The sequence below is a fragment of the Rutilus rutilus genome, assembly GCF_951802725.1.
Source record: "Rutilus rutilus genome assembly, chromosome: 12".
Lineage (NCBI taxonomy): Eukaryota > Metazoa > Chordata > Actinopteri > Cypriniformes > Leuciscidae > Rutilus > Rutilus rutilus.
This window is the reverse complement of record NC_140217.1, coordinates 8,503,506-8,526,739: the sequence shown is the minus strand read 5'-3', so window position 1 is coordinate 8,526,739 and position 23,234 is coordinate 8,503,506. Positions and strand designations below refer to the sequence as shown.

The 23,234-nt window shown below is 38.9% G+C and overlaps 1 protein-coding gene across 2 annotated transcripts in view; it reads left to right on the top strand.

The window, feature by feature from the left end:
- Positions 1–22,965, top strand: part of xirp2a (xin actin binding repeat containing 2a) — a 37,474-nt gene extending 14,509 nt beyond the window's left edge. The window contains exons 2-10 of one of the 2 annotated variants that reach the window (XM_084426684.1): positions 92–188; positions 5,805–5,935; positions 7,259–7,393; positions 7,691–7,759; positions 7,957–8,023; positions 8,123–8,226; positions 10,483–19,564; positions 20,489–20,622; positions 20,942–22,965. In XM_084426684.1, coding sequence (XP_084282810.1) covers positions 92–188; positions 5,805–5,935; positions 7,259–7,393; positions 7,691–7,759; positions 7,957–8,023; positions 8,123–8,226; positions 10,483–19,564; positions 20,489–20,583 — 9,780 coding nt within the window. In that variant the 3' untranslated portion in view covers positions 20,584–20,622; positions 20,942–22,965. Of the gene's footprint in view, positions 1–91; positions 189–2,548; positions 2,801–5,804; positions 5,936–7,258; positions 7,394–7,690; positions 7,760–7,956; positions 8,024–8,122; positions 8,227–10,482; positions 19,565–20,488; positions 20,623–20,941 lie in introns of those variants that run through there. The other variant, XM_084426685.1, reaches the window with a different exon arrangement.
- Positions 22,966–23,234: the final 269 nt, after the last annotated feature.

Below are 23,234 nucleotides of genomic sequence, written 5' to 3'. Positions count from 1 at the left end.
GTGAATGCAAATGAAACACGGACTAGAACGTGTTCTCTAACCACACCTGCCTCTCTCTCTCTTTCTCTCTCTCTTTTCTCTCGCTCTCTAGGAAGTGAGTGGTTCACATTCGTCCAGTGGGAGAGTTGCAGACAAATATAGCGGTGTAAGGGAAAAGATGTCAAATCAGGAGTCAAACTTTGGAGGCCGTGAGTATCTTTTGGCTTTTATGCTACTGTAACTCAGTGTTTCTTTTTAAATTGGGCCCCAGAATTTTTTTATTCACCGTGTTTATGTTCGGCTCTAAAAAGTCTGATTCAGGATATTTTACACTGAACCGTTTGTGATCTCTTGTTTCTAATGTGATTTACATGTTCGTGACAGTTCAGGGTGTGTGTATGTGTGTGTTTGTGTATAAAAGTGACATGATTAAAGACTTCACACATTGCTGTCTAGCACGATGACAACTGTGATGACAGACTTCTGCTTTAGTGCTCATGCATGTATGTGTGTGTATGTACTGTACATGTGTTTAGATTTCTGCTGCAATCTCATTCTGTTACTTTAAGTTTAATCAGACACAGGATATAGTCTTAAAAGTACCCATACTATACCCAAACTTTATTTTACAATGCTCGTATATGTATATACTATTTTTTTAAATATGCAGTGATAATAATATGCTAGTGGGAGGTGTGTGTAATTTAATAGGTTTGTTTGACAGGTGAGCTGATTTGTGTATGGTCAGTGTCTGCATGTGTCTCTCTTTTGTTATCCCTCTTTCATTCTTTAAATCGGGCTATCAGCTTGTCTTTGAAATAGACAACCTTGTTTATGACAGGTCCATATTCACACATTCATATCCTACACTGGAAATGATGACCGTCCCTCAAGTGTTGCATTCTCTTGAGTGTTTGTACATCTGATGCATGGAGTTAGTGCTGTCCAGGAGCAAAGGAGGAAATTCTGATTGTTATGATTATATCATTACAATAGGTTCTCCTCTGTCTCAACTTTCTCTCTTTTTATTAACTCCATTAACTATAGCCGGTAACGGGAAGCTTGTTGCTCTTTTTTTAATGTCTTTTAAATTCCCCTATAACATATTTTATTAACCATCATAAATTAGGTATCATTCGAAACTTACACCCTCAGTATTCATCCTGTGAAAACTATTAAAAAAATTGGACATTGTGTTACCATGGAAACAGTACTTACATTTCTTTTAGCGGGCTCCTTCCCCTAGTGGGCGGTGTCGTGTTATATTTTATAATCAAAACTTTTTCTAATCTTTACAAAACACATCGTTGGAAAAGTCTGAGACTCAAGATTCCATATATTGTGACTGTTTTGTGATATTGTGACAAAAAATTATTCATTTTTGACAGAAGAACGCATTCACTTAGTTAGACATATGGCTGGTTTTATAGGATTTTTAAAGTAATTTTTCTTTTTTAAATATATATATTTATATAAAATAAAACGGTTTAGCACAGTACATTTGCTTTATAGTAAATTTAAATTTCTATAACTTTTTACACATTCTCTTAAGCAATAATCTACTACTTTCATTTAAAAAGAGACCAACCTTAGGTCTGTATTCCAATTTTTATAACCATATAAAAAGCACAGCATCCATTTGGCAAAAAATGCCATTTCATCTGAACAATTATGGCTGTTAAAATCAAAATGACATCAAATACAAAAGTAACCCAAAAAGTAAGCTTTTTGATTTTTATACTGAAATTGTTGGGAGCGTTTTCTTTGCCATTTCTGTCACTTTGAGTGACTCAAGTCCAGGCAAATTTCTGACCCTGACGCCAACACACACAAACAGATGTAAGATCTTTCTGTAAATGCTTTATATTAATCAGAGTTTTGAAGTAGCTCTCACCTCCTGTGATCCCAAATTCAAATAGAGAAAGTTCTCTAGAAAATTGTGTTCTTCATTATTTATTCACTCTCATGCTGTTCCAAACTTGTATGTTGTTTTTTCCACGGAACACAAAAGGAACATTTTCGAAAGAATTTTCCATACAACATTCCTAGTTTCCATGTCTGTTAGGCTCCAAAAACATAACAGGCACCATAGAGGTAGTCCATATGTCTATATTCCAAGTATTCTAAAGTAAAAGTCTCATCATTCACTGATTATCTTCCTCTCAACTGTCCAGTCACAGCGTTTCTTTAGTTTATTGAGATTATCTGTGAATTTTTAGAGCTGTTCCTCACACAAATCAATATTATGGCTTCAGAAGGCTTGGAATATAACAGATGCGTTTTATGGACTGCTTTAATGATACATGAAATATGTGTGATTTTTGGAGCTTAGCAGTGGTCACTATGAGCTGTAATTGTATGAAAAAGATCTGCTTGGACATTTAACAAAAATGAAATAGAGTGAAAGTTTTCACTGAATCTTACATTTAAAGAGATGAAATGGGATGCTAGTGCAGTTTCAAAGCCAAGGATGAATGTCCCTAAAATCTCTCAGACAGTAGGGTGCCTCTCCCCCTCAGTGTGTCTGTCTGTCGCTCTGACTTCAGGTTAAGGGCATGTTGAGTAGCTTATCTAAAAAAAGGCCTAGCAGACTGGCAATCTTTTAAAGAGGAGGAGGGTCTCTGAAATACAACCAGCTGTCTCTGCATGCCCTCCATCACTCTGAGGTGAACCGGACAGTAGACTGGAGCTGGTCTCCAAACACACACTCACACTTTCACACACGGACGCTGGGTGTCTAGGGGTCTCCAGGTGGGATCTGGTGTCCAGGTGACACTATAGTAACGTTGAGGAACCGAGAGGAAACGTCAGACCTCTGAAGGTGAGTGTGGTTTAACAGAAGTGGTTTCTGGTGAACTGTAGATGTCTGTTGTTCATTTGGAAGATGCATGGCTTCCAATTAAACCAGTTTTGACAATGAATTATAATCGGTGCTACTCAATAATTCATAATTTAACAATAATCTCATTTTTAAATGGTAAATTGGGTTGAGATGTGCGGACTAAGTAAAATATATTTCCAGGTTAAGTGCTTGAGGCCAGTGGCGTATGTGTTTCGAGAGCGCTCATTAAGATTGCATGCAGAGGACACATGGCTTATTGTCACATCATAATGGAGTTGACCAAAATGAATATTTATGAGTATTAATTATATGAAGAGAAAGTAACAAAAGGGTTCTTTTGTTATAAACCAAACAATATCAGATTTTCCAATAGCCGTTCACTGGCCTTTCAGGAAGACAAGATCTCAGAGTTTGGGATTCTAGCAATTCAAAACTCGTCATGCTTCTCATTTCACAACAGTATCAGTTTAGTGTATTTAAAGAAACTGATGACTGGTTTAAAGAATTAAAAGTGATATGAGTATAATGTGAAGACAAATGTCAAATGAGATGAGCGAAACATGTTAACTGTATACAGTAAATTGTCTTTATCCTAATGAGCATTGTGTTTGCTGTAAGGCAGTGAGTCTCATATATGTGGGCTCACTCCATGAGTGTCTCAGAATAGAGTCCCAAAGACTGGACTTTCTGAATTTAGCCTGTAAGCTACCGCTGCATTCCATAGCCTACAGTCCAGAATATTACAGGCCTACTGACATGATGCTAACACATTTGTGTATTGATACGCAGTTTAATCATACATTTAGTAGATGTCTAGCGCATTTATAGATTGCTAATTCTGAACCAAACCAAAGCAGTCATTTATCTAAATAACAAAAACGCAGTCAATCTACACTAATGCCTATTTCTCTAGGTCATAGGTGACAGAAAAAGGCAGATAATATTATTGGAGAAGTAGAAATTTTAATGATAGACAAGTAACAGATATAAAGATTTCCTTGGCTTTGCATTTTAGGAAGTCACTCTTCCTGGGGCACCTCTCTCTCTCTCTCTCTCTGAAATATGAAACTAACGGTCCTTGGTTTAAAATAAGTCTTCTTTAATTGCTCTCAGTACTGTGGTTACTTCACGTCATGGTAATGCACAACAGTCTAGAATGCCGCCAACCCCTGCGGTTCTAGATACTTGGAGGTTTTCTGGAATGTTGAGCCTTGCATCGTCCATCTTCCCCGCTGATGCCTTTCTCTTGCCATAATGACAAACGAGTGCGTGATCCCTCTGTCTCCGCATCCCATCATCTCTGTGTTTGAAAAGTGTCAGATACCCTCAGGTGTAGAGTTTCTGTTCAACAGCTACTGCTTATTCTGGATCTGAATCATCTCTCTCCCTCTGCTGGCTAGCTTTACACTGGCATGCACTGAATAACTGCCCTGCTAAAATTAACAGTTCAGGGAACATGTCTTGGTCACATGGTGATACGGTCATACTTTACTGATGCAAGAAAAGCAGTGTGGTTGTATGACACAGTACAAAGATCTGGCTTGAAATAATCCGCAAATAGCATTGCAGTGCATCTTCCAGTGGCTCTTATTTTTAACAGTGATGGACTGAATTCAAATATTCAATCAATGAAGAATTTAAAATGTGCTAACTATTCAAAGAGCTACACTCTCAGAAAAAAAAAGGTTCAGTGGGGTTTTATATAGAACCCTAGGGTTCTTGACTCAATTTTAAAGAATCCTTTATGCCAAACAGGTTCTATATAAGGAGAAATGTCTTAAATGATTGCATAATACTTTTATTTTTAACAGGTTATTTAAATTGTTTCTAGTGATAAAGTATTTTTACGAGCTGTTTAATTCAATTTAATGAAAAGAAAAAATGACTTAAAACTAAATCAAATCAACTTAGATAATTAATGTGGTTCAGATAACATAATATTTTGAGTTTCTATTTATTAAACCAATCTTCTTTGTTGTATTAACTCAACTTTTTTATTTCAATGAACTAAAATTTTTACAGCAACCAGCTAACTTACTTTTTTAAGTTAAACCAACAATAATTTTTTTGCTGTGAGAACTTTTTTGTTTCAAGAGTGTAGTATGTGTCTGTCTAGAATGTTATGACATTTAATTCATAATTCATCATGACATACAGCTTTGTGTTCATTGTGTTTTTAAATGTTATGCGACTTCTTGAACGTAAGATTTAAATAATTAAATTATTTTAAAGCTGTTTTACAAATATTTAATATGAAAGGACTTTGAATGGATATTATGAGCTAATTAGAACAAAACAATACATTTTCATGAGCATTTTAATGAAACCTTGTACATCAATCACCAATATTAAATTTCTGGCTGATACTGACAAGCCAATAATTATTTTCATGTCATGGCTGATAACCCATAAACGGCCAATATTAAAATTCTACACCATGATGATAAAAAATAGAAAAGCTTCAAGAGCAAGTGAACATATGAAATGCCATTTTAATTTTTGCTAAAGATTATATTAATAGTGTCATTAAATTCTCTGTGTTCTAAAAAATATTTCAAATGAGTGTGAGACGACAGATACCAGCAATTAAAAAAGAAACTCTAAAATATGTGTAAATGACCTTATATGTGTAACCCTTACCAGAGCTGGAGGTGGTGATGGCTTGGGGATCAAACTTTGAAAACAGTGATTGATGTGAACGACGTGCGTGCTTTATGACATCATTCCTCATCTTGTCACTTGAGCCATCTATAGACTGAGAGACAGAGAAAGAATCAGCATGCTGTCACAATACATCCCTGTTGTCAGTTTGACTTTGTCTGGCTAAATTTACTCTTAAAATATGACAGATGATGTGATCTCTACTCTAACATTAGTTTCCCTGAACCAATCATGAAGCCTGAAGTCAGGGTAAAGAAATGCATCTATTTATGTTACAGTTTCAGGTTTAATAGCGAATGATGCACACGTTTCTGTGTTTCAGCTGCAGGCAGTGCAGGTGTTTCACCATCAGGAGAAACACACGCTGACAGTGAGACTGAGACCTTGCCTCTCAAGCAGAGACTGGCCCTATACCAAGCTGCCGCTACCAAGGAGGAGAGAAGCCCATCTGTGGTATTTACCAGCATGAACACACAAACACGCATGAACATATGCTACCCCTCATTTCATATTACCTGTTTGATTTCTTTTTTCCTGTCTAAGGCCTTCCACTTGATATAAAAACTTAAATAGTTCACGACTGCTAAAAAAGTATGTCTTTATAGTATGAATGTGTGTAGTATGAATATAATCTGGACGTACTACATTTGCCATGTTGTCATTATCATGTGACCTGCCAGCGTCAGTTACGTCGCTTCACTGTCACACCTCATGGGATAAGTTTTAGTACATTTACATAAAAGTTTAAGGTTTTTTATATTTTACTTTCAGTGATTTCTTTTTTCTCCAATTTTTTATGGGTTTAGTTTTAGTTAAAAATAATAACCCTGCAGTAATGGTGTCAATTTGTAGTCCAGTCTGGAAGGTTCTGGAAGGTAGTCCACCCATTGTGAAATCCCAGTGGTTGAAAATCCAGCTCTCCAAATATGTTCTGAATGTTTGCTATTGCGCTGCATTCCGTGACGTTTTTACTAACAGTGTGGAGAGAAACATTTCTTGTCGCTGGTTAGCACACACTATTGGGAAACGAATGCTCTGTCTTTATAGTTTGTACAATATAACAAATAATTGAATAATAAATGATTAACAATAATGAATAATGATATGACTTCTTAAATGATAACGTGTGTTTAGGTTCTAAGCAGAGGTGTAAAGTCCAGGTTCAGAAAGTAAAAGTCCTCCTCAGTATTTTGTTCCAATCACCTGGATTTGCTAATTAGCACAGTTTTTCAGCCAGGAGATAGAACTAATTAGTGAAATCAGCTCGCTGAGTTCATGGGCGGACTAAACATATGGCAGGACTTTTACTTTCTGACCCCTGGACTTTACACCTCTGGTTCTAAGAAAAGAGCTTTGTTTTCAACCTTTATAGTGCCCCCTATAGGAGAATGTTTGTCCTGATTTTGCCCAGTAAGACGCGTTATTTTGTTGATCCTGGAACAACGTTCAGAAAATTTGATCATAACCATATCCCTACCCCTAAACCTAACTCTACCCATAAGTAATCGTTAAAATCAGAGGGGAATGATAGCTGAATAACTGATGTAGAAGCACCTAAACTTGGTTGTAAGCCTAAACTGTAAACTTATCCCTAAAATCTGATTGGTTAATTAGAATGTTGTTCGAGGTTCAACAAAGATGTTAATCCAGGAATATGTTGCCCTTGGTGAAATAAGGTTCTGCGAGGAGAATCATGTCTCAGATCTTTTCTATGTATGTACAGTGTGTAAATATGTATATTTATGAGTGTCTGAGCATTTTATTATGTGTTATAAGGTCATGGACAGTTCTGAGCCGTGCTCTCTGCCAGGCGGACTGGCCAGCGTGAAGAAACAGTTTGAAAGCCATGAGCTCAGTTCCTCCTCTGCATCCCAAAGCACTGTTATACAACACCACTACCAGCAGAGACAGGTACAGCAGATGAACACACCAGGGATCCACAACACTCCTTCAAACCCACAAAAACACATTCAAAGACTAAACCAGGACTTGATGAAAGAGTACAGTTTGCAATGCTATACTAAATCCCCTATTTGACAATTAACAGTTGTGCATGCAGTAAACACCTGATTTAGACTGATTCCACAATGTTTAATTCTCATATCACAAGGCATTGAGCAGTGTTACACTGTTGATTACGTCAAACTAACAGCAGTGAGTTGCATATTGTGTATGTTTGTTTAACAACAGATGTTCTCTGTCTTATAGCAGGTGGTGAGCTCATCAGAGGTGACGGTACGAAGCAGTGTTAAAGAAAGTAGTACCTCAAATGCTCAGGTACTGTATATCCACATAAGATAGGATCCCATTTTTATAATACTGCAGGACAGGTGCAATGCAAATGAATATTCTGTCATCATTTAATGACCCTCATGTTGTTCCAAACCTAATATAGTTAGTAGAAAACCTATATTTTGTGGTTAGGCATTCATTTGATAAATTATAAAGTGTGTTGCTCACTGTTTTCATGTTAGGTTTCCCTGGACCAGAATGTTCATCAGAGTGTGGCCTCAAGTTTCGGGGATCATTATGATGAGAAAGGTAGTGCATGTGCAGAATTATTTGTTTTAAATAACAAACTGTGAGACAATGGGGAGTTACCTCATGACTAATTATTTTTTCACTTTTACTCTGTTAAAGTGATGGTAATTGGAGGAGAAAATTTGCCAACGGTTTCTACACAAGTCCTGAAACAGCAGCATGAAAAAAGTATTGAAGAGGCCACTCCACCCAAACATATCAAGGTAAAAATAAAGTATACTCGTGCACAATGTAAAATGTTTTACTTTCAATAGATTAAAGGATCATTACGACTGTTTCACAATGCATGCACAAGCAGAGTGGAGGCTGTGCGTATGCAGAGCGGGAGCAGCACACACCCATTGTGCTTTCACACTGGCAGCGTTTGTCACGCGCAGCTGAACCTCGACTTGGGACCGCAAATACAGTCCATTCTGTCATGTTTTTCAGGTGTTCTCCTCCGACCACTGTCTGTCACGTGCTTTGATTTATGATGGGCAGCCGCAGCATACAGTACGGTACAACGGGGCTAAAGGCACACCTTAGGATAGTGTATGATTGCAGAAAAAAAAAAAATAATTGTATTGAACATTTATGGATCAACATATTTTGTGTGAAATAAGTTATAAAAGTGGTTTATTTTGTTTTAAAAATGTATGAGATGGCAAGGTGGGCCTTTTACCCCACACATTTACCAGCATGGGGCAAAAGGCCCATTTTATACAAATACTTTACCTAAAATAATAATGTCTAGTTAATACTTGTTCAAAACAATCACTTTAGAAAAGTTTGCACGATTTTCTGTTCATTTTCATAAATAAATGAATTCAGTTTTGTTCAATAAATATACTGTTATATTTATGTTAATATAAAAATATATTTTTAAAATACATAAACAAAATGATTTAAAAAAGTAAAGATTCTGAAAGCATTGAATGTAATCCCATAATAAATTAATTTAGATTTACAGTAGTAACATTAAATCATATTTGATTAAATTATATGATTAATATCATATTTTTGAATGGTTTCACCATAGATATATGGTGATATCTATAAGGAGGACACCCAACTTAATATATGATATTTACCATCTGAATCTAACCATGTCATGTCAACAAAGTCAGCCAGACATTTAATATCTTGTTAATTATTGTGCCTTTCTCCCCGACAGCAGGGGCGCCTTTTTTAATTTTGGTATTTTTCGAATACCATACTTTTACACATTCTTCCGTTATTGAAAAACTGTTGCTTTAATTAGCTTGAAAATTATTAACAAACCTTTGTCTCGAAATATAACTATTCAATCATTTTATTGATTAGCAATTCTCGTTCACTTAAATCTACATTTTAAAAAACATAAAATATTAAATCAAAGTAACGCAGAATCAACTTTGCATTGCTGCCCGCCATTGCATCAAGGATCAGCCAAAAATCCACGTGCATCTTGAAAAGCAGATGTTTGAGGAAAATAAAATCAAAGGAGCCTTTTACCCCGTGGAGCCTTTAGCCCTGTTGTACCCTACTTTGCGGTGATGTGACCATGTTCCCCTCCTACTATCCAACACACATATAACATTCTGTATACTGCATATAGTTTACATGATAAAAGTAATCTTAAAAGTTAAGATATACATCTAGTTTTGGGAAAAAACTCCTGGAAATTAAGTGTAATATGTTTTCGTAAATATTTTTTAATTTTTTCACAGAGCTGAATGTGAAATGGTGAATGGTGATTGTGAAACATCTCACTTTTTTTATGGTGAAATTTGATATTTTTCATGTTAACGTACAGTAGGTGTTTTTTGAACAAGAACAATGCACAGTGGCTTTAATTCAGCGTAAGCAGCGCAGCAAAAGTAAACTCGCCGTTGAAAGATCACAACACTGCTCTGCTCTGCAGTGTGAATGTTCTAATCTGTTAGAACAGGCGCTGAAAAAAAGACACACTGCTTATTCTCTGCTCACGCGTTCAGTGTGAAACAGGCCTTACTTAAAATACACTGTATGGATGTTTCTTTAATTTCAGGCACTTTTATGTCACATGTCTTTTACATAGAGTAAATATGTCATTTGTTATCCATGTCTGAGATCCAGACACAACTATTAAATGAAGAAAACTAATTGTTCCCATTTACAATCTAGCTGTTATTTTGTAAAATTATTTAAAAAAACAAAAATATTATAAAAAAAATTGTGATACATAATATACTGATATGAAATTATCCTAAAATCATATTTTGATGTAATTATGTACATACTAAATTAAAAATAAGCCAATAAGTGTAAAAAAAATAGGTTTCGCCAAAAGTGCCCTATTTAAAGTAATGCCAATATGTTAGTTTACATACATCAACTTTGTCTCCACTGGCTATTCTATTCGTGCATATTTCTTTGTATCACTCCTTTTCTGTACTTATACATGAAAATTATGTATTGATAAAAGATTATGCTTGTCTTTCCCATCTATAACAACAAAGATTGATCTTGATTACAACCAGTTTCCTTGGGCCCCAGTAAATGTTTCCTCAAAGACTACTGCCACAGGTAGCTATGAGACCATGTCTGTCACTAAAACAATGCAAGAGGCCTCTACCTCCTCTGTGGCTTCCTCACAATATGATGCCGTGGAGCACTTCGCACAACCAGTATCTGCCACACATCAGCATCAAGTGACTTCCCAAGTCCCAGGACGTTGTCTTTCCCCTAAGCCAACAGATGCACCTACTTCAGCCAAATATGCAGTCAATAAAGAAGAGTACTCTAAGCAGAGGAACCTCTATGAACTTAAGCGCCTCTACAAGCACATTCATCCAGAAGTGCGTAAAAACCTGGAGCGTGACTTCTTCACTGAAGTGACAGACACGGAGCAAACTTATGTGGACAGTGATGAGGAGGTGAGCAGAGACATTCAGCAAGCACGTTATGTTTTTGAAAACAGCAGAAGTACCAGTCCTGGCAAGTGCATAAGCCCAGAGAGAGAGTATTTGGAGTGGGATGAGATCCTGAAAGGTGAGGTGCAGTCAATGCGCTGGATGTTTGAGAACAAGCCTCTAGATTCCATTAAAGATGGAACACCAGATGAGGATGAGGGCAAGAACATAGCCCAACAAGAAATTATTGCTGGAAAAGATGTGAAGTTTACTACATGGATGTTTGAAACAAAGCCCATCGATGCTCTAGGTACAGAAAAAACAGACTCAGCAGAGCACAGCGGAAAACTAGAGCTTGCAAGGGGAGATGTCCAGACTGCAACATGGTTATTCGAGACACAACCTCTAGACTCACTCAACAGAATTTACCAAGAGGATGAGCAGGAGACACAGGTGATGTATATGAAAGACATTTCTGGGGGTGATGTGAAAACTGCTAGGTACTTGTTTGAAACACAGCACCTGGACACACTTGGACACACTGAGACTATTGATGAAAGTCACTTCCTGCAGCTGAAGTCAGAGCTTGAAGAAACCAAAGGTGAGGTAAAGAAGACAACCAAGATGTTCGAAACACAGCCCATGTGTGTCATCCGCGGTGACTCCGGTGAGATGCTGGAGATTACCAAGGTGCGACGTGAAGAAACTGAGAAAGGTGATGTCAGGACATCACGCTGGCTCTTTGAAACTCAGCCACTGGACCTGATCAGCAAAGATCCAAGTCAGGTAAAACTAATCTGTGGGGTCTCCATGGAGGAAAATTATCAGGTTGGGGTAAACAGGGGAAGATGGCTGTTCGAGACAAAGACACTTGATCAAATCAAAGATGAGGAATGGGAAAGCACAAAGACTCAGAAGGAGGAGATCTTAGGTGCAGATGTGAGGAGACACTGCATGATCTTTGAAACACAGCCAATGGATAAACTTAAAGACGATACCAATGCAAGACCATTGGAGACAGAAGACATTATGGGTGGTGATGTTACTTCTGCTAGGAATTTGTTTGAAACAGTGCCGATGGAGAATCTGAAAGAGTTAGCAGAAGTTGGAAAGCTACAAAAGGTGATAGCTTCAGAAGAAGAGAAAGGTGATGTGAGATACCAGAGGTGGTTGTTTGAAAGCAAACCTCTTGAGCAGATCAGAGAAGAAAAGAAAGAGATCACACGGACTATTAATCTAGAGGAGCTTGAAAAGGGGGATGTTACAAATTACAAGGAAATATTTGAGACCATGGACCTGAGCAAGTGTACAGATGCACAAAAAATACAAGTGGAGGGTGTTACCAGTGGTTCAGTGAAATCAAATAAAGTGTTATTTGAGTCAGCACCCTTGTATGCTGTACAGGACAGCTCAGGACACTACCATGAGGTCAAAACTGTGCGTAGAGAGGAAGTTGTGAAAGGAGATGTGAGAAGCTGCAAGTGGATGTTTGAAACACGTCCTATTGATCAGTTTGATGAGAGCATCACTAAGTTTCAGATAATCAAAGGAATATCTAAAGAAGAAATCCAATCAGGTGATGTCAAAACTGCCAAATGGCTTTTCGAAACTCAGCCCCTTGATGGCATTAAATACTTCAACTTAGAGGAAGAGGACAACAAGAAAAATGAGAGCATTGAGATCCAGAGAGGTGATGTTAAAACATGCAGATGGTTGTTCGAAACCCAGCCAATGGATGTCTTGTATGAGAAAGTAGAGACAAAGACTGAGGACCACACAGACATCCAGAAAGGAGATGTTAAAACCTGTACATGGCTTTTTGAGACTCAGACTCTTGACAGCATCAAAGATGAGTCTGAGACAATCCTGAAAACTTGCACAGTAAAGCAAGACGATGTACAAGGTAAGGATGTACGTCTAGTACGTTTCCTATTTGAGACCGAAAACCTGGAAAACATCACAGACGATGAGGATCATAGTGGCTTTAAGCGAATAACAGAGATTGACATTAACTCTGGAGATGTATCACGGATGAAATACATCTTTGAGAATCAGTCATCTGATATAATGACTTCTACATCAGAGGAAACCATGCAGAAACTTAAATGCCGTCAAACAGAGGACATTCAGAAAGGAAATGTGGTGAACTGTACCTGGATATTTGAAAATCAACCAATTGATTCCATCAGGGTAAACTCTGAGGAATTAAAGGAGTCACGCACAGTAACAGATATTCAGGGAGGTAATGTTGATAAAGGTCGCTTCATTTTTGAGACATACTCATTAGATAAGATTCAGGAGGAAACATCTGATACTGAGATCAGCAAACTCCAAAGCATCATACACAAGGAGATTGAGAAAGGGGATGTAAAAAACTACACCATGATGTTTGAGACTCAGCCACTGTATGCTATCAGGGACAAAGAAGGACACTATCATGAGGTTACTACAGTCACAAAAGAAGAGATTCTGCGAGGAGATGTGGTTGGGGCAAGATGGTTATTTGAGACAAAGCCCCTTGACTCAATAAGAGACACCGATGAGGTTTATGTCATCAAAGCTGTTACTGAAGAAGACATCCAAAAAGGAGACGTCAGCACAGCCAGGTGGAGGTTTGAAACACAGCCTCTAGATGAGATTGCAGAGGATATGAAAGTTGCTAATAAAACAGTAGCAGACATCCAAGGGGGGGATGTGAAAACAAACAAGCAGCTTTTTGAAATGGATGACCTATCAAAGAAATATGTGAGAACCGTTAGTGTCAGTGAGATTCAGAGAGGTAATGTGAGAAGCTCCACATGGATGTTTGAAACTCATACCATTGACAAGATCCGTGGTGAAGGTTCGGAGTATGACGAGATGGAGAAGGTGACACGTGAAGAAGTGGTAAAAGGTGATGTTAAGCAGTCTGTGTGGCTCTTTGAAAAGGAACCACTTGATCGTATCAAGGAAGTTGATGAAACAGATACTGTAATTTCTCGTGAGGAAATCCCAAAAGCTGATGTGAAGACAACAACTTGGTTATTTGAAACTACCGCCCTAACTGAGTTTAATGAGAGCAGTGTGGAGAGAACAGAGATCGTTGGTAAGAGCATTAAGTCAACCCTAGAACAGCTGTATTCTCAGAAAATGGTTGAGTCACAAGGCATTTTAATTGAGGCAGATGAGATTGGAGATGTCAGAATGGCTAAATACAAACTTCTAAACCAGGAGACTCCAGAGATCCAGAGAGAAGAAGTAATACATGGAGACCTGAACAATATTATGATGAACCTGCTAAACAGACGTGAGACAACAGAGAGAGGAATCACCATAGATAGGGAGGAAAGAGGAAATATCAACTCAACTGTCCAACAGCTCTTTAATCAGGATAAGAGTGACAATGTTGAGAAAGAGGAAATTATCAGAGGAGACATTCAAGATGCAATTAATAACTTGCTCAAGCAGGAAGGATCTTCCAAACGTGGCATTCTGATTCAAGAAGATGAGAAAGGAGATGTGAGAATGACCATATACTCACTTCTCAATAAAGAAAGTGAGAGCAATGTTGAGAAAGAGGATATAATTAGAGGAAATATTCGTGGAACACTGCATAGGCTGCTGGGTAATGCTGATGCAAGGGACCCATCCTCTAAGATAACTGTGGGAGAAGCAGAGAGGGGAAATGTCAGTTTTTATTCTACTTGTATTGAGTCTGGGGCAATGGACTACCTCAGACAACTTCAGGTGGGGGCCGATGAAATTGTTCAGGAAAAAATTAAAGAAAAGATTATTGGAGGTGATGTAGAACAAACAAAGCAGATTCTAAGAAAGAGCCAGCAGACAATAGGACGAACTGTTGCTGAAGATGATATTGTACCAGGTGATGTAATTAACACAGTACAGGTGTTTATGATGGAACCCGTACTATCCCTGCATAACATGCAGAAAGAGGATATAGTAAAGGGAGACTTGAGAGCAGCTCTTGACTCTCTTTCACAAGCTGCAAACCAATGTGTTGTCATAGAAAAAGAAGATATAGTCAAAGGAGATATCAGTACAACACTTAGGTCTCTTGAGGAGGCTCAAAACCAACTAAAAGAAATAGAAAAACCTGAAATTGTCCCTGGTGATATTAGGGGTGCATTAGAATCTCTTGAAAAATCAACATCTGCAAAGACTGAGGTAATTATTGAAGATTTGGTCCCAGGGGATATTAAAGGTACCTTAAAATCCCTGGAGGAGGCAAAACAGGCGGTAAAAGAGGTTGAGAAGGAGGAGATTGTTAAAGGTGACATTCACACTGCTCTTCTTAGTCTTCAAGAGGCTTCAACTGAAAAGAGGGCTTTTCAGCACCAAGTAAGTGAACAGGGTGATGTGAAAGGTACAATTCAGCTTTTACTAGAGCCAGCCTCATCCCCAAATATGCAGAGGAGGCCAAGCACAGAGGGTGACATAAAATCATCCATCAAATCCCTTTATGAACAGGAGCAAATGCAAATTGAGAAAGAAGAGGTGATTAAGGGAGATGTTCAGGGCACCATTAAATCCCTGATGAAGAAGAAAGAGCAATCAAGCCACAAATCAAAATTAAATAAGAAAGCTAAAGCTCACATTAGGAATCCTGTTCCCCCTCAACAAGCAACTCGTGATTGCCCAGCTGGACCTAAAACTGAGGAAAAGCCAGAAAATCCACCTCCAGTGAGAAACATGCAGCAGAGCAGCACACAAAAAACATCAGAGATCAAATCTTCAGAAAGTCAGACATCTTCTGAGGAGTATCGTTCTACTACTAAACAGATGACTACAGCTGTTCATTCACAAGAGTCCTCTCAAGGCTCTCAAAAGATGAATGTAAAGGAGCAACATATAAAACAAAAACAGAACACTCCTAGTCCAGTGTTAATCAAGAAGAAGAACGTTGGAGGTCATATGAGTGAGAAAAAATCTGAAATTGCAGCTATGTCTTCAACAAATGCATCAGTGGAGGTATCACAAAGTAATATTAGCATGAAGCAAACTGAAGAGACAAAGACAGTCACACAGGTTCAGACGACTAAGACAACAGAGCACACCACCATAACCCAGAAGCAGAACATCAAGAATTTAAAATCAGAGAAAAATGTTAAGAGTCTAAACCGCAATCTCAGTCCCAAAGGAATGATAAAAAAAGTGAAGCCACAGCCAGAGATTCACTTTCCACCACCTCCAAGTTCTCCTCCACCCCCCTCTGAGTCAGAGCTTTCTCTGCCTCCTCCTCCCTCACCAGTGGCAGAAAGTGATGTCCAGTCAGCCCTCTTACCTCACCCCCCTCTGGTCATGAGACAGGACAGTGACCTTCCCCCTCCACCACCACCACCCCCTATCATGGAAACAGACACTGAATTCTTTCCACCACCTCCTCCACCCCAAGACCTCCTGCCTCCTCCTCCATCTCAACAGGAACTCAGCTCGATAACTGTTTCCACTCAACCTGGAAAGCCAAAAAGCAGAGCTCTATTCAAAGTACCCAAACCTGAGCCTCCCAAGCAACCACAGCCCAAAACATTTAAATGGCAGAAAAAACAAACTGCACCTGTTCCACCACCTCCACCTCCTCTATCAGTTGCAGAGCAGAGTGAAACAGTTGCCTCAAACATAACTGTAGTCACTGAAACTACAGAGAACACCACCAAGCAAAAGGGACTGGTTAAAACAATTGAACCTCCAGCACCACATATTGCTAAAGCTTCATCAGCAATACCTGTGCTACAACCAGCAGCTGAGGAACCACCACGCCCAAAAAAGGTTTTCGTTCCGCCAATTAAACTCCCACCTCCCCCTGACACTACTGCTCCAAAACCAAGACCTTATGGAAGTAAATTCAAAACACCTCTAATGCTTGCAGAAGAGAGATATCGCAAACAAAGAGAGGAGGCTGAAAAGAACAAGGGAGAAAGTACTCCCACCTCACCCCCACCTACTAAAACATTTAATGTCAGTGAAATGAAGGCTGAAGCAGAGTCAAGCACACAGAAAGCTGAAAAGCCTCAAATAATTGTTGAGACCCAGAAAGAAACATCTAAAGTACCAGAGCCTGAGCAGAAGCCAGACATGTTGCCCAAAGAAACAGCGGAAAAACTCCCCCCCCCCCAAAGTCCACAGACCCCTCCAAAGAAAAAGCCAACTGCAAATTCTCAGATAAGCAAACCTTCAATTACCAAAGTTGGTAAGAAAACAACCACAGAATCATCCAACACAGTATCAGATAAAAAGCAGGCATCTATCACTACTGCCTTAGAGATTAAAAGCCATCCATCCCCTACAGTCCATCCACATTCAGTTACAGAGCAAGTTGTGAGTACAAAAGCTCACTCTGGAAAACAAGAGAGCATCCAGGCCACAAAAAGTGTTCAAAGTCAGATAACTGTTTCTGCTCAAGAAGAAGAGATCAAGAGCCTAGAGACTTGTGCGGCTCAAGAAGTCAAGAAGGTTTCCTCTCAGACCACAAAGATCCCAAAAGTGACCCCTAGCTTTAAGGTGAAAACATTTAAGGTACCTAAGGTAGAAAAGCCGGAGAAACAGGAAGAGGAAAAGGACATAGTTCAATCAAGTGTGCAAACAAGTGTGTCTCAAGTGTGCATGGGTCAGGAGGGCCTCCAAAAATCCAACAGTGCCATGGAAAAAATTGAAGTGAAAGTTGAGAAAAAGGAGGAAATGAGACAAACCAAGCAAGACACCAAAATGGAGGTCCAGTTGAAGAAACAAAGACAAACATCAGTTAAGCAGCCACCACCTGTGGCACCAAGACCATCAGTTGAAATACATCAAATACAACCAGCAATATCTATAGACGTACATCAAGGTCAAGGGCAGACAACTGTCATTCAGTCCCATCAAGCAGTGAGAGAGGAATGTGTACAGATTCATGAAGAGAGGATGGTCACTCAGAGCACAGTTCAACAACAGAGCACTCAACAAAAAAGTAAATTCCAGATCAAAAAGCAGGTAAAGCCTTCACCGCGGCCTCCAAGCAGAGAGGAGGCCATAAAACAGTCAATGCAGAAAGAGGAGCAAAACAAAACAGAGATTACAGAAACCGCAGATTCGAAAAAGAGTGCATCAATCACAACTGAAAATTCTTATGCACAAAAATGTGAAGAGATTAAAAAATTGTTGAGTTACATCAAGGAGTTTGAAGGATCCCCTGCAAAAATGAATCCAAAGTCATTAAAGACCATGCTGAGTATCATTCCTGATTGGCTAGTCGATTCTGAAGAGAAGGCTGATTTAAGCTGTACTCAGTACAACAAGCAGAAAATTATAGAGGTCATAACCTATGTACAGAACCTTGCCCTGGCTAAACTGAATTTTTTAGAAGGAAATTTGTCTGTTTCAGAGTCGGCAAAAAGTGAGTCAACACAGGAGAAGAAAATAGTAGGTGGAGCCACACAAAAGATATCTAAGATTACTATTGGCTCAGCGAAAATAGAGACTCAGAAGAAAGTATTGGAGGAAAAGAAGACAGAGTGCCAGAGTGAATCAAAGACAGCAGAGCTCAAAATGCCACCTGAGCTAAGAATGCGGACACCATCACCAACGTATATCTGCATTGAGTCTGCCAAGAGGACAGACTCTCCTTTGAGAGTGACTCCATCACCGACTTCCTCTTACAGGTCGGGCACCACACCAACACCTCCACCTCGCTGGTCTGAAACACCAACACGCCTGAACCAATCCACACCCTCCCCCACAATGAGTCGCTCTGAGAAACTAGCTAAACTAAGAGATACCACAGCCAAACTCTCGCAAGGCATGACTCCACCACCCATGCCTTTGCCAGAGTACATGATAAAGGTCCAAACAGATCTGGAAGGGTCTCGCTCATCCAGCTGTTCAGAGATTACCTTTGAGACTCAAATGATGGAATCATCCCTGATGGATATCACAGATATCCATGGAGACTCAATGATGACCGTGAAAGACAAGCGTGAGTTCTTTGAAGAGGCTCAGAAAGCAGAGGTGTCTCGTACATATGTACGCAGGGATCCTATTGACATCCCAGAGCGTCTTGAACCAGATACAGAAGATGAACCAGAGATCCCGAGATCCATAGATGCACATGAGAGACTGCTAGAGGACTTGCCCAGGGTTGACCTATCTAGGCTTGTTAACAAATTTGAGTCTCCCCAGCCTAAAGTTTATGTTCGAAAGGAGCCTATTGTGATTACTGAGAGACTTGAAAGTGACACAGAAGATGCTGAACCTGAGAAGAAGTCATCCTTGGTGGAGGACATACCAAGCTTTGATATTAAGGCCCTCAAGAATGTCTTTGAAATGGGTGAGCAAGCCCACCAGTACCTAAAGGAAGAGAAAAAGAATCCTGAGAAACAAGAGGATGCACCTGAAGGATTTTCTGAAACTAAATCTGCAACTGAGCACTTCTCCACTGTAGATGAGTTTGGAAACACTATAACAGGCATGAAGACTGAAACAACCTCCCACTTTCAGAGTGTGAAAACACGAGGTGATCCACCAACTTATGCAGATGTAGTAAGAGGGGATGTTCCTGTCCTGGACGTTCCACCAGAAGCCTCTGCAGAAGAGTTACTAAAGAGTTTCCAACAGACATGGGCAGAGAGTGAAAATGTCTTCAAAAATCTGGGCTTCACTGTGTCTGAACAGCACAGATCACAGACTGTTTCACACCAGCACCAGACTGTTGTCACCGGTAAACCTATGTGATGAGCATGGAAAAGTTAACAAAGAGTACAGTGTGATGACTAAAACAGTGATGGTGTGTTTGCACTTGACAAATAGAGATTATTTTGGTATTTATTGTGCCTGTACTTTAATTTAGATATTTTAGTTTGAGTTAATAATGGAGTGCTGCTAAACTGGATATCATAGTCAAAGTGAATATGATTATTGTTTTGTGAACTAAACACTTGAAGTATTGCCCTTTTTTGATTGATTTTGATTTTGATATTGATTTTATGAGACTGTGCTGAGGTCCAGATGAAATGTGTGCAGTTTTATTTAACCTCCCTAAATGCATGTAGTACTTACATATTTTAATTCCAGCAACTATACTAACAACTTTTTGATTCCTTTTCTATATTCCTTAACTCATTAACATCTTTACACATAAAATATATACACTGCCCGGCCAAAAAACGACAAGATACAAGATCTTCACCAAAAAAGTATGCACCTCTTGATGGAAATAAATGATGTGATGTTATTTCCATCAAGAGATACATCAAGTATTTTCCTCTGCATCAAGTATTGACAATGCACAATGCACTTGAGCACTCTGTAAAGTTTACTCCAGCACATTCCAAAGACTTTCAATGAATTTACGGTCTGGACATTGTCATCCTAGAATATGGCCATGATATGTCTTCCAACGTGGTTGTTTAAGAAATGAAAAGCTACACACTCCAGCAATTAGAGTTAGAAGAACTGTTTTCCAACATATAACATGCCAGAAACATAGTAATCACTGCAATAATGATCCAATCATAGAATCTTAAGCATTTGCCAATTAAAATCCAAACAGCGACTTTTGTTTTGGTGGGGCAGTGTATACATACATACGTTTGTGTTGACAGATTTAAAAGCATTTTCTGATATCTGTCTCTCTCTCCAACAGAAGATACGGGTGCCAGATTCCGAACTGTGTCAGGCATGTCGGAAGAGGGTGTATCCCATGGAGTCTCTCATAGCAGACAAGCAAAACTTCCATAAAAGCTGTTTTAGATGTGCCCACTGCAGCAGCCAGCTCAGGTAGTGGCTTCATTTTTTACATTAATCCTAGATGTTTTTCCACATTTTAATGGGTTACAGCATGGAACAAGTGAGAAGAAGTTCTTGGTGAAATGCACCATGATTTGCAACTTGATTTGATTTGAATACTTGTTATTTAAACTGATTACAACATTGGCAAGAATGTTCGAAGTTTGAGTGAGCTTGTATGATTTTTTCTGTGGAGAGTTATGAATATGTGAGTTGTTCTTGTAATGTCAGAATACAATATACAGCTATCTAGTTCTTCATATCCACATCACAAATTCAAATCATATTTGTGTTTATCTCTCTGCTTCAGTCTTGGAAACTATGCTTCTCTCCATGGACGAATGTACTGCAAGCCACACTACAAACAACTTTTCAAGTCTAAAGGCAACTATGATGAAGGGTTTGGAGAAAGGCCCCACAAAGAACTCTGGAGTACAAAGAATCAGAACAACTCGGCAGAAACAACTAACATGAAAAACAATCCTCCTGTCAATTTTAATGTCAAAGTAACTCACAGCCCACAAGAAAATGACCCCAACACTACAGAGAATATGACTCAAGCAAAGTTGAATGATGACATAAAGAAGCAAGCAAATAAAATGGCAGTTGTGTGGCCGCCCCTCTGTGATTCCCCAAAGAAGCCATTTAATTTAGAGGATGAAATAAAGGTAGTCAAACCTGTCTGGCCTCCTCAAGTTGAATCAGAACTTTCAGGTAAAGAGGATGATGATCCAGCAGTAAATAAGAGGCAAACCGCAATTACTAGTGGAAACCCAGCAGAAAATGGGCCCAAAGAAAATGATGGAGGGCTTGTGTCACCGATAAATATGCCAGAAAAGTCATCTACAGATGCTAAAATAACTCAAAAGCCAGAGGAGCCAACACCAAACATTGAAACAGCTGGGGCAGAGGATGCCAGTGAAACAGGCAAAGCCATTGAGCCCTCAAACGAAAGCCAGCAGACCACAGAGCAGAAAGATAATGAGGTAATGAAGGCAAAAGAAGGAAGGGAGATGAACGGTCAAAAAGAGGAGGAAATGGAGAATGGAGTTGCAGAAAGAACTAAGAATGTGAACGCAGATGAGGAGAGTGACAAAGCAAAAAACACTGATGAAATTGGTGCAAAGGAAAGTGAAAAGAAAGTGCAAGTCAATGAAGGAGAAGAGCTAACAGTGACAGTGATAGATGGTGAAATATCAAATGGCCAAACAGCCAATGGCAATGCAAACAACAACAATAATAACAACAACAGTAACCTATTATTGGACAACAAGGCCAGTTTGGCAGGAATGAATGAAATTAAAGAAAAAACAGAACTGCTGGACTTGTCCTCCTCAGGGGCACTTTTTTCTCCGGAATCATTTAAAGAAGAGGTCAACAGTGAGATCAGGGCTTCTGACATTTTCCAACAACTTCAAGAGGACAGCTCTGTCATATCATGTGCCAAATACTCCCAAGACATGAAAGAGGCAGAACAAGAACGTCCCACTACCAAAACATTGGTTTGCACAGAGACAGATGACAACAAAAAATTTAGTGCCTCACATTTCCTAGATGACATATTTGCAGGTTTTGATGACAGTTCTAGTTTGTTTCATGAATTTAAGGATGACATTTATAGCAAGGAATCAGCTTCATCTCAGCTGGATGACCTTCTGGATTTTGGAATAGAATCAAAGGGGGAGATGGGCCAACATACTGAGGCGGAAACGAGGAAGAATCCGCTCGATGAAAATGACACCAAAGATTCTGGGCTGCTGAGTGAAGCCAGTAGCCTCTGGCAGGATGAAAATGACTTCTTGTCCGTAGAGGATCAAATTAAACAGAACCGATATTATGATGATGACTGATGGGGGGGAAAATGAACACTCTGTTTAATCTGCCATACACTCATTTATACACAATCAAAGTTTCTGTTAACATCCCTTAGAACAGTCCCAAAGCTCTATTCATGGAGAGATGATTGTTAGCATGCTTGTATTGTATTTTATACTCAGCTCGCAGCAGACAGCACATTTAACTGCATTCTGATCATTTTTAAAAGCTTTATTGAAAGCACCTGGTGTGCAAGACAAATTTGGGTAATATGATTGTGATTCTTTTTGTTTTTGCTGTAAACATTTAATTCAAAATTCATGTATCTTTTCATGTGTCTGTGTTTGCAGATACTCTTTTACTTTTTCATTATAGAACATTCATAGAGGGTTATGATTTCTGCTTTTGTTTGAAAGAATTTTTGACAGGTTGTCTGTCTTAAGGTGGTTAGAACTAATTGTTTCCATTATACTGCTAGTGCTAATGCATTGACAATGAATAAAAACCATGTTTCTGGAATTTTCTGTATTATCTTTTGTTTCATCAGCATAATGTTCTGTATTTTTCATATGAAATATCCATGCATAGTCAAAGAACATTATCAGAAGTTCTTTTGTAAATGAGTCACCAATCCAAAAATAGTTAAGCAGTCATTAAAATTAAAAGCTGAAGCTAATTATTTTACAAGATAACGCTTTATAAATAAGCACTGCCCCCCCTTGGTTACTTTTGCAAAATCAGGCAAGCTTTAGAAGATTTCAGTGAATAGAGTGCATTAGTGCCCTCCA